The sequence below is a fragment of the Rana temporaria genome, chromosome 1 (genome assembly GCF_905171775.1).
Source record: "Rana temporaria chromosome 1, aRanTem1.1, whole genome shotgun sequence".
Taxonomy (NCBI): Eukaryota; Metazoa; Chordata; class Amphibia; order Anura; family Ranidae; genus Rana; species Rana temporaria.
The window spans coordinates 591,175,699-591,188,412 of NC_053489.1; the positions used below are offsets into that span (position 1 = coordinate 591,175,699).

At 44.7% G+C, this 12,714-nt stretch overlaps 1 protein-coding gene across 1 annotated transcript in view; it reads left to right on the top strand.

The window, feature by feature from the left end:
* RELL1 (RELT like 1) overlaps positions 1-12,714 on the top strand; it is a 90,757-nt gene that overhangs the window by 51,741 nt on the left and 26,302 nt on the right. The window contains exons 2-3 of the mRNA XM_040335145.1: positions 5,615-5,836; positions 11,849-11,923. Coding sequence (XP_040191079.1) covers positions 5,615-5,836; positions 11,849-11,923 — 297 coding nt within the window. The remainder of the gene's footprint in view (positions 1-5,614; positions 5,837-11,848; positions 11,924-12,714) is intronic.

The following is a 12,714-nucleotide window of genomic DNA, read 5'->3' on the forward strand; positions in this document are numbered from 1 at the left end:
CATGGTTGTTGTGTGAATTTTAAAAAACCAACATATGTGGTTTACAGTAGAACTAAAGTCTCCCTGAGAAAATGCCACAGCAGTATATTTGTCAATAAACTAACCAGAGACCATTGTAAATTCGCATCAAGTTAGATGAACATTTAGCAACAATTGCCTCGGTTTTAAAGGGGTTGTGTAGGTTCGGTGTTTATTATTTAATAAAAAAAAACATGCATAACAGACATCATACTTGCCTCCACTGTGCAGTTCGTTTTGCCCAGAGTGGCCCCGATCCTCCTGTTCTGGGGTCCCACGCAGGCTCCTCCCCACAATAGCTAACCCCCTCTGGGAAGCTCTCTCCCGAGGGGGTTACCTTGCGGGCGCTCTTCCGTGTCATACACTCAGCGTACATAGCCGCAGAGTGTATGACTCGGCCCCGCCCCCCGGCGGCCACGTCATTGGGTTTAATTGACAGCAGCAGGAGCCAATGGCTGCACTGCTATCAATCTATCCAATCATTGCCGAGACTCTATAGAGAAGAGGACGCTGGGGGACTCGCACAGCAGGTGAACAGGCTCAGGTAAGTAAAACGGGGGGCTGGGGGGCCCGTGACAGCCAGGTGTTTAAAAAAAACTTTACAACCCCTTTATATAGTATTTGCAGATAAAGTGGCCATAGACGGAGTATTTTTCTTTCCTAAAAAAACGTAAAAAAATAACATAAGCCATGCTCTTAAAATAACATATTAACCAAATGTATAAAGAAAATTATAAATAATAAATTAAAAATCACTTTAAGAATAAGTCCCAAATCGTGAATCATGAAACTTGTGTAAAGTCCTCCAGTGAATATTGAAACCTGGATGTTCCTCCAGTGGAAAGTGAACAAACGGCAACAATATGATGAGGATAATGTGACTTTGAGACAAATCAAGTGAATCCACCACCACACGAAGTGCACGCTTACCATCTGCACAAGTTTATACTTATGGCTAATACCCAGCCAGGGCCTTTTCCTCCAAAGACTTTGTGTCTGGTCAAGCCATATGGCACAGTAAGGAGTCAATCCGGAAGGTGGCACAGTTTGCAGGCTCACACACGATAAAGGAGATGATATCGGTTTTAGAAAAAAAAGCAGGGAAAATCGCCATATGTAAAACCAGTAGGTTATTTGATAAAACATACAAAATTGCTCCACCCAATGTGTTTTGTCTCTAATCTGACGTCATTCTGGGACACTTTTATAACTTTATTTCCTCGCTTACTCAAGTGAACCTATCCAAATCACTGTTACAGGCACTGTTGGGACATCAAGTGGAGGGGACCTTGGGACATGCATTAAGGCTTGTAACATTTATTTTTTGGCAGCTAGAATTGCCATTGCCAGGTCATGGAGGTCTCCCACAATCCAGTTCAGTTTGGTAAAATCCAAATTATCCTGAATCATTGATATAGTGTATGGATTGCGCTACCCTGGTGGTTGACCTGCATCCAACTAATCCTGTGCAACGGTTACACTTATTAACCTCTGTGCATAACACCTATAAATAACAAACAATCCTTCAAACATATATGTGTGTCTAAATGTGTTCATATACAAATGTTCTTCTCAGAACAGTGTGAAAACACTCTCATAGAGCGCGTTATATCTAGGAAAGAACGTGCATTGCCCTCTATCAAAATTTCAGATAATTTCTTATCACAAAGACAAACAATTTATATGGTGACAAAAAAAAAATATATATATATATAAGAAAACATAATTTTTTTGAAAGTTTGAGAATTTCTACATAAATCCTCTTCCACTTTAAGAGTCCCAGTGTTATAACCAAGTGTTCTATGGCAAACAATACTCCTCTTGCGGGGTGTATAAACACAACGTCATTTCACCACTTGCGTGATTATTCCATCACCGTTAAAATGGCCACTCATTAGATCCCATTGAACTAGCGCCTTTGGTTCATTCCCAGGATAACCACTCCTATTTTACGTCACCACAACTGTCAGGTATATTGGGTGTGTTACAGTAGTCTCTTTTTCTCTACAAAAGCTCACGTAAAAAGAGTGCCCCTCATAGTGTAGTAGGTAAAATAATTTATTGGTTAAAAAATATAGCATATATTGCACTCACATTTTGTTGTGCCCATAAGCCGGCACCAAGCTTCTCCAGCCGTGTATGCAAGTATATGATGGAAGGAAAAAAACTTTCCTCTTCCGTGTTCCCCCTACGCCTGTCTTACGATCAGCGTGTTGCCCCGTAGATGTCAGCAGCCTCTACGCGTTTCGCAAGGTATATTGCGTCCTCATTTTTGTACCCCATCCTCTTTCTCTACTTTACCCTCCCTGTGGCTCTTTTTAATACTCACTGGCCTAACGTAGTACTGCCATGTTCTTAAAGTGGAGTTCCACCCAAGAGTGGAACTTCCGTTTTAAAGCGGTTGTAAACCCGCATTGACTTTTTTTTTATTTATTTTTTACCTGCAAGGCAAAAGCCATAATGAGCTAATATGCACCGCATATTGGCTCATTATGAAATACTTGCCTAGGAACGAGGTAGGCACTTACCTGGTCCTCGCCGAGCCTCGGCGTGTCTTCCGGTTATCGCCGCTCCAGCGCTGTGATTGGCTGGAGCGGCGATGACGTCACTCATGCGCGTGAGAGATTTCCATTCCGGCATGGGTCGGCGGCGCCGGCCCTTCAGCCGAAGATCCCTCCTGCGCATGCGCCGCGGCGCATTGCGAGGGGAATATCTCCTAAACCGTACAGGTTTAGGAGATATTCCTTATACCTACAGGTAAGCCATATTATAGGCTTACCTGTAGGCCAAAGTCAAAAAAGTGGGTTTACAACCACTTTAAGGATTACGGACCCCCTGACATGCCACATTTGGCATGTCATTTTTTTGGGGGGGGGAAGCGGGTACCTAATTTTGACAGGTACTCAGCCCCCACTTCCGCTCATGGGCGAAGCAGAAGTTCTCACCCCCCCCCCCCACCTCCCTGCAATCTTCTGGGACATGTCACAGGTCCCAGAAGATTGCCCGGCCATTCAGAACGCGCAGTGCGCACCCGGCTGCGAAGCCGCAAGCTGTCACAGCCGGATGCCCACACTTGCAATTTTTTAGGCTTCATGTACACGGGACGTTTTTACAAGCTCTCCTGAAGGATTTAACTTGACAGATGGTAACCCACGTTTAAAACGTCAGTTTTGTTACGTTTACATGCGCATTTAGAAGCATTTGGCGCTTGAAATGCCTGTAAACTCAGCTTCTGAACACATTGGCCCGGATTCAGGTAGATTTGCCCCTTTGTTACGGAGGCGCAGGGCAGCGTTTTTGCCCTGCGCCCCCGCAAATTTCCTGCGCTACCCGCGATTCACGGAGCAGTAGCTCCGTAAATTGCGTGTGCGCTGTGTAAACTTGCCCTGCGTAAGGGCGCCTAATGTAAATGATCCCGTAGGGGGCGGGAATCATTTAAATTAGGCGCGCTCCCGCGCCGAGCGTAGAGCGCATGCTCCGTCGGGAAACTTTCCCGACGTGCATTGCGGCAAATGACGTCGCAAGGACATCATTTGCTTCAAAGTGAACGTGAGTGGCGTCCAGCGCCATTCACGAATCACTTACGCAAATTACGTAAAATTCAAACGTCGCAACGCGGGAACGACGGGTATACTTTAGCATTGGCTGCCCCTGCTATTAGAAGGGGCAGCCTTACGCTAAACACGCCGTACGGAAACGACGTAAATTGCGTACGCAGGGCTCGCGTAACGTTGTGAATCGGCGTTAGTATGCAATTTGCATACTATACGCTGACCACAATGGGAACGCCCCCTAGCGGCCAACGCAAGAATGCAGCCTAAGATATGAGGAGGCTTATGCCACGCATATCTTAGGCTGTAGTCGGCGTAACAAGCTCTCTGAATCAGGAGAACTCGTCACGCCGGGGCAAGTAAGCAATTGCGCTGCGTAACTATGGTTACGCAGACGCAATTGCTTCTTGAATCCGGGCCATTTTTTTTTTCTGTTTAAAAAAAATGCCTCTAAACTCGACTGCCTAGAAACGACTGTAAATGACCCTGTGTACATGTACTGATAAGATAACATAGAGGAGAGTTCAGGGGCAGCTGAAAAAAACGACCAACTACTTATAAAAACGTCCATTTACCAGCAGCAGTGTACATGAGGCCTAACATCCAAAATAAAATGTAATTTATAAAAAAAAAAAAAAAGCCAGCAGCTACACTTTTTGTAGCTGCTGACTTTTAATAAATACAGAAATGGGTGGAACGCCACTTTAAAAATCCCTCCTTCGATCTGTACCCTGAGGATGTAATGTGGGTGGAACACGACCACAGACACGCTTTGCCTCATTTGTCCCCCAACTTATTGAGCTCTAATGGAGGATTTGCGCAACATCACAAATACCGCAGCAGCATCCCTGTTCTCCCCCTTTCATGTGATGTTGAACGGAGGGGTGAGACAAAATAGGGTAGCAGAGGATATATCTTCAATGACTAAAGATTGAGTTTATTAATCCCTCATGTTTCAAAAGGAAAATAACGCTTTACCATGTTCTATCTCATATAAATTGGCGTGTAACCTGATATGCAATATCAGATGTTGATGTAGCTGTCGATTCTTACACTTTGATAAAAATCTCAATAAAAATTATAAAAAAAAAAAGTAATTTATATCTGATATAATACAACCTATGTATTGCCCTATCCCCTCCTCCTACTATTTGTGACTATCCTGTATAAAAAAAGATCTGTGTAATATATTTTGAATGGTCTCCAGTCTGGTTATGTGATCACGCAGCTCCGGCTCCCCTGTTTCAGTCAGCGGCTGCTGCAGGGAAGGAGAGGGAGCCCTGGCAATGGCTGAGCTGTGGGTGATGCCGTGACTTCTGGAATACAGAGCCATTGTCGATCGCTTTCTTGCACAGACCAGGGCTTGACTGGGACAAAAATTTGGCCCTGGACTTCATCCAGACTGGCCCGCTTTGACAGGTCTCACTCACGCACCCCCCCCCCCCCCTCGGCCACCCAAGCCCCCTCTCCCCCTTCACTAGCCATTGGCCGTTCTACTTTATTAGAGTACAACAGCTGGTACTGGTACTCTTATAGGCAGTACCAGTGGGGAAGCTAGACATTATTTCACCCGGGTCAAAGAATCAGTTTGGTGCCCCCCTTATGGGACAAGATTAGGCAGAAGTGAGAAACTCCCAGGCCATAGCTGTTGAGTCAGCTGTCTGTCCCCTCCCCCATGCTCCTCTGTCGCCCCCCCTGATTCTCCGGTCCTCCCCCTGCTTCTTTGTTCCCCCCCCCCCCAGGTGAGCGCTGTGGGGAGGGAGAGACAGAGGAGCGGAGGGGGGCATCGGTCCACTGTCACTGAAGCCGGCCCACTGAGCCATCGGCCCACCGGAAAACTCCCTGTAGTCCCAATGGCCAGTCCATCCCTGGCACAGACGCAGGTTCACATGACTGGGCTGGAACAGATTAATAATTATATACAGATTTTTTTTTTTACAGGTTAGAAGGGGGAAGGAACATTTTTTTAGAACAGATAAAATGACAGGTTTCTTCCACTATAATTACTGGTTCATATTTTGACTGTTGATGTATCTCTTCTGCAGACATCTCCCCATCTTTGAGCCCTTTGGTGTCCGCAACCTCAAGTGACACAGGGAGTAACAGCGGCGGAACTAGTCATCCGGAGTATGTCGCCTTTATCTTGGTCCCCATTTTCTTCATCACGGGCCTGTTGGGGGTTCTAATCTGTCACATTCTCATGAAGAAAGGATATCGCTGCACTACGGCAGAACCTGAAGAAGAAAAAATCTCAGCAGAAAAGATAGGTAAGACACTTTAATCTGCATACCAATCCCCTGGCCTAGGATGCATTAATTTGCTAATAAATGCATACATTGCCATGTCTTGTTTTGGCTGCTGACAGGTTAGGTCTTGAACGGAATTCCAGATTTCTCTTTCCAGTATAACGTTTTTGCATACTCACTAATCCAGTGTTTCTCAACCTTTTTACTGTCGAGGGACCCCTGGCAAAAGGTTTGAGATCTCGGGGAACCCCTAGAATAGCGGAACATTGCTGTGATATGACAATTAGGCCCCTTTCACATTGAGGCGTTTTTCATGCAGTACAGCGCTAAAAATAGCGCTGCTATACCGCATGAAAAAACCTGCCCTGTAGTGTTCAATGTGAAAGCCCGAAGGCTTTCACATTGAAGTGGTGCGCTAGCAGGAGCGCTCCAAAAGTCCTGCTAGCCGCATCTTTAACGCGGTATAGGAGCGGTGTGTTCACCGCTCCTATACCGCGCCTTCCCATTGAAATCCATGGCAAAGCGCGGTATTAACCCTTTTTCGGACGCTAGCGGCGGTTAAAACCTCACCGCTAGTGCCCGAATATCGCGGTAAATACGACGGTATAGCCGCGCTACAAATAGCGCGGCTATACCGTCACCGCGGCTCCACGCCTCAATGTGAAAGCGGTCTTACTTTAAAACATGGCATTAAATAATATAAATAAATATTAGACCTTACCTATTTTTATGTGAAACTTGTGCAGTTTTTCTTCTGCACAGATGTTTTGTGTGTGTCCTAGCAGTGAGTGACCGACATTTGACCGTGCGGTAAAACTCTGGTCACCGCACATAGTGTGAAATAGCCCTTACTGTGATTCCCACTGTCACTTTTAAACAAGTTGCTAGCAGGCTTTTTTAACAAGCAGTGTTGAAGTACTGAAGCCTGCTGGCAGCTAAGTGACATTCAGCACTTCCATTCAAATCTGTGTTTAACATTCACAATCTGATACTTTAAAGGCTTGTTAACACCAGGCATTCAAGAGGCGATCCTTCCACCTCCTGAACTTTTCATTTTTATTTTTAAACTGAATGGACATTTCATATTTTTAGGCGGAGGTTCACCCAAAAAACAAGTATATAACATTACATTCTGTATACCTCAAACATGTACAGTATGCTGTTTTTTTTTTTTTGGGGGTGTACATACGGTATTATCGCTATTTTTCACCTGGCTTCCGGGTACTAGCTCCCGCGGGAGTAGGCGTTCCTATGCAGTGGCGCAATGTCCTCTGGGACTTCGCCCAGATGATTGACATGCCTGACAAAAACTTCCCCCCGGCGGATAAGGCGCATCACGAGTTTCTGTAACTAGCGGAACCTCGAGTCGGCTCTATACGGCGCCTGCGCAGTCAGCTCTACACGTCTTCTAGTCGGTGTGCAGGCGCCGTATAGAGCTGACTCGCAGTTCGGCTAGTTTCAGAAACTTGTGACGCGCCTTATCCGGGGGGGGGGGGGGAGTTTGTTGTCAGGCACGTCAATCATCTGGGCGAAGTCCCAGAGGACATTGCGCCACTGCGTAGGAACGCCTACTCCCACGGGAGCTAGTACCTGAAAGCCAGGTGAAAAATAGCGATAATACCGTATGTACACCCCAAAAAAAAAAAAAAAATGAGCCAAGCGTTTGGCTCATGGCTGCGGCATGGCCCCATTCACTTGAATGGATGGCGTTTGATGGCAATACTGCCCTCTGAACGCAGCAGGGGTATACGTTTTTTACTGGGAAGCAAGGCATTGTGGCCACAGCCATAGGTGTGCGCAGCCTATGTGTGCACCCCAAAGCCCAAACACACACTACCGATCACTTGCGTGTTCATTCAGAAAGGGAAGGGGCCAGTAAATTACATATTTACTGGCCCCTTCCCCACTCCTAAAACATCCCAGCAGCAACAGCTGATAGGAGAGGAGGGAAGCTGGCAGTGCTGTGGGGGGTAAGATGGGAGCCAGGGCCAGGGCCGGATTAACAATGGGGCTGATGGAGCTGCAGCTCCAGGCCCCTTTCTCAAGATAGGCCCATTTGCCCAAAAAAAAAAAAATTTTTTTTTTTTTTTTTTTAAGATTTTTTTTTTCCAAGATCGAATTTGGGGGGTTGTAGCTCGATGACCAGAGGTCACAGAAACCCCACATTTGGGGGTAGGCATGGGAAGAGCTACCCCACAACTGGTTAAAATATGGGATGGCTATCATTTATGGTTCCGGAGATACGGGCCTGCTTGCACAGCCTGTCAGAAGCTACATTCAGAGCGGCCAATATAAATACAAGCTGACACACTACAGCAGACTGAGAGGATCACAGTGCTTATAATAATTATTTGTATATTACTCATGGTAATTAACCCCTTGCCACCCAGGCCAATTCTGACACTTCTCTACTACATGTAAAAATCATCATTTGTTTTTTGCTAGAAAATTACTCTATGGTGGTCTTTGCACTTTTTATGTTGCAGGGTACAGAGCTGCACTATTCTGGCTAAAATGAGAATTGCAATTTTTTTGCTTAGAAGATAGATTACGATTCTCTCACGATTGTTGCGGCGTAACATCATCTTTCACATTAAAACAAAAAAAAAACAAAAAAATGGGCTAACTTCACTGTTTTGTTTTTATGGTTTTTATTATTCATTGAAGTGGGCAAATGCAGTGTGACATAAAATATTGCAGCAATTGCCATTGTATTCCCTAGAGTCTCTGCTAAAATATATATAATGTTTGGCAGTTCCAAGTAATTTTCTAGCAAATAATATTGCTTTCTAACTTAAGAAACAAGTGTTGGACTTTAAGTGGTTAAATTTAGTTACAATGTTAGTTGGTTACAATGTTTCATTTTGTTTACAAACTTTGCAGACTGCCCAGATATTTTCTTTACACACAGAAGTGTATCCCTTTGATCTAAGAAGGAAGTGTCAGTTACAATGTTTCCTGTTAAAAACTTGGCAGACTGCCCAGATATTTTCTTTTGACAGCTGAAAGTCTCTCCACTTGTTATATGAAAGAATCAGCAAACTCTGCATTGAAGATCGTCAGGGGGGTTGAATCGACATCACGATTTTTTTAACGATTAATTGTGCAGCTCTAGCATGGTATTTGCGCAGCAATTTTTCAAACATGTTTTTTTGGAAAAAAATGTTTCATTCATTAAAAAAACAGTTAGTTAGTTAAGTTAGCACAATTTTTTTTGGTATCCTAAGCGATGCTTTACATTTTTTTAGGTTACATGTTTAGAGTTACAGAGGAGGTCTAGTACTAGAATTATTGTTCTCGCTCTAACGATCGTGGGGTATGTAACCTGTGTGTATCTGGCTCTGATACTACCAGTGCCTACCCAGCCACTGACTAGTATCTCTCCCCAGCCTGTCCCCACACACCCTCTCACCCGCTGACCTGTGGATGGGGGAATCACTCCTGCAGTGTTATTGTGTTCTGCCAGTGCGTACAATGATCAGTGTTGCTAACTTTAGCTGGCAGCACTGATTGTTTTAAGAGAAAAAAAACAGGCTGGTTGTACTCAAGTTGATTAATAGATTGACTTGTGTAAAACCAGCTAGCCCATACATAGATTGACTATGGCTGGTCTCTGCATAATTGGCGTAATTTCAATACATGTATGACCCGCTTAACCACTACTCAGTCCCTAAATATCCTTCCACTCCTGTACATAGTGCTCACTGTCATACTCTCCACACTCCTTTGCTGTACATAGTGCCCACTGTCATACTCTCCACACTTCTCTCCTATACATAGTACCCACTGTCATACCCTACACACTCCTCTCCTGTACATAGTGCCCACTGTCATACCCTCCACACTCCTCTCCTATACATAGCGCCCACTGTCATACCCTTCACACTCCTCTCCTGTACATAGCGCCTGCTGTCATACACTTCTCTCCTGTACTTAGTGCCCACTGTCGCACCCTCCACACTCCTCTCCTGTACATACTGCTCACTGTCATACCCTCCACACTCCTCTCCTATACATAGTGCCCACTGTCATACCCTCCACACTCCTCTCCTATACATATTGTTCACTGTCATACCCTCCACACTCCTCTCCTATACATAGAGCCCACTATCATACCGTCTACATTCCTCTCCTGTACATACTGCCCACTGTCATACCCTCCACACTCCTCTCCTATACATAGAGCCCACTATCATACCATCTACATTCCTCTCCTGTACATACTGCCCACTGTCATACCCTCCACACTCCTCTCCTATACATAGAGCCCACTATCATACCGTCTACATTCCTCTCCTGTACATACTGCCCACTGTCATACTCTCCACACTCCTCTCCTGTACATACTGCCCCATCATATCCTCCACACTTCTCTCTGGTACGTACTACCCTCTGTCATACCCCCTCACTCTTCCTGTACATACTGCCTATTGTCATACCCTTCACACTCCTCTCCTGTACATAGTGCTTTTTTCCGTACCCTTTGTACTCCTCTCCTGTACATAGTGCCCACTGTTAGACCCTCCACATTCCTCTCCCTCACCTGCACATACTTCCCACTTATATACTGTCCATACTCCTCCCCTATGTCGCTTACCCACAAAAACAGTTCTTTAAAATTATACTGAATATCCTCAATGTTACCAGCTCTAGAATGGACACACTGTTGTTAGTTCAACTAAAGGAAATATCAGTTCTCATATTTGTTCTGCCCCATTATTAGTACTCATTTAATTTTGTGATTACTACTATGATGTATAGAGGAACATCGGGGATCTCAGCTACTCTAAATATAGCACTAAATATTTTTTAAATGTTGGCAACTGTGCACTTAGGCACTGCCCAAGGGCCACCGTCCACCGGGTCAGTAGGGGGCCCCATGAGAGGCTCCCGGGATCCTGTGATAATAAAGCGGTAGTAAACTTTCCTGACATTACTACTTTTTAGAGGCCCTGGGGTAGGTTATGCCACAATGTACAAGTATGCACAGCATATTAGCACATTAGTGTACACTTCAATTTTCAGACTAAGCCCTCCAGTGCTGAGATGAATCAGGCGGGGCCTGGACACTTCCATCTTCACCCGGTCTTCCTTCTGAGTTCTGTGCCTTTGGTCACTTGCCTTGGCTGGGCTGCGTTCATGTCATTCCCACGCATTTATTTATTATTTATTACACCCCATTCACACCTCCGCGACAAAACGCCCGACGCCGGCCGCTCGTGCCGCTGGAGGGGAGAATTGAAATGAAAAAAAGTCCCGGACCCTTTTTTTCAGGCGGCATTGGCGTTCGGCCATACAAAGCAATAGGAAGGATTTGTAAAAAAAAAGTTACACTATTCGCGGCAAAATACGCCGCGTACGCGGCGTTACTTGTCGGGGAGGTGTGAATGCAGCCTAAAAGGCCCCACCAAAATCCTCAGCACCAGGCCCATGATGTTCTTAATCTGGCCCTGGCAGTAGGGGGAATCTGTGCTGCACAGGGTCATTAGGGTGTGCCTGGACACACCTGGCACACCCTGTGCGCACGCCTATGGCCACAGCCCTGCGTGTTCTCTTTTTAAATGGGTGGTTGAGTGGAGATAGTCGGAGCTCAGGCACCCATAGTGCTGTGTGCATTGAATTTGTTTTTGAACAGCATGTACCATGTGGCTTGCTGACCATAAAAAATCGTATTTGGTGACAGCGGCCCGGGATTACTTTTTAATCTAAATGATTTTAAGACCTAAAGCCCCTCAATGTGTTAAGCTACAGGTCATTTTTTGTGAGCAGAACACCAGCAGTGATCTCATCACATGCTCCAGTTCTGTCTGTAAAAACAGGAAAAAAAACTTTCACTGGGCATTCATAAATGATCTGTCACTACGGTTAGCTGGAAGGTGATGGAAATTAGATTAACTGCTGCTGAAAGAATACTGGAATCCTTCCCCCTAACAGTCTTTCACCAGCAATCTCCCCCTGCAGGTACGCTGTGCTGTATTTTGGTGACTGTCATTTGTTTTACTTTGAAATATTAACTTGCTTTCTCTTCATCAGAGATGCAAGATGAAGCTGCAGACACCACTAATGACACCGTTGGACACATTGTAAGCTACATCATGAAAAATGAAGGTATGTGTTCCCCTATTACGCAATGATGCTGCAGTAATAATCATTTTTTGGCTTCTTTAACCACTTAAAGGAGTTGTAAAGGAAACTTTTTTTTTTTTTTTGCTGAAATGACTGTTTACAGGGTATAGAGACATAATAGTTAACTGATTCCTTTTAAAAATAGATAAATCAATTATATAATGTACCTGCCGTTTCGTTTTTGCATGCTGTTTCCTGCTCTGTGATGTACAGAGCCAATACAGGGCAGTGATGGTTTGTAAAACGAAACTGATTGGTGTTGAGGGGTTTTAGACACACAGTAATCGCACCTCCTTGATTAGTGACCACAGAGAGAAAGCTCCCATGACTTTTCATCGGGAAACAGACAACCAGGAAGTGTTCAGAACAGAGAAGGATTAGAGCAAAAACTAGCAATAAGGACATAAAACCAGGGCTGCAGTAAGGTAAAAAAAGCTATTTAGCTAAAAAAAAAAAAATCCTTTAGTGACCCTTTAAGGAGCGGAAGGATTTGCCCCCTTACTGTCCAGGCCATTTTTTGCGATACGGCACTGCGGCTCTTGAACTGACAATTGTGTGGACATATGACGCTGTGCCCAAACAAAATTGACGTCCCCCCCACAAATTGAGCTTTCTTTTGGTCTTATTTGATCACCACTTTTTTTTTTTTTTGCGCAATACACAAAGAAAGAGCGACAATTAAAAAAAAAGAAATTTTACCTTTTTCTATAATACATATCCAAAAAATAAAAATGTATTTAACAGTTTAGGCAGATATTTATTCTTCTACATAT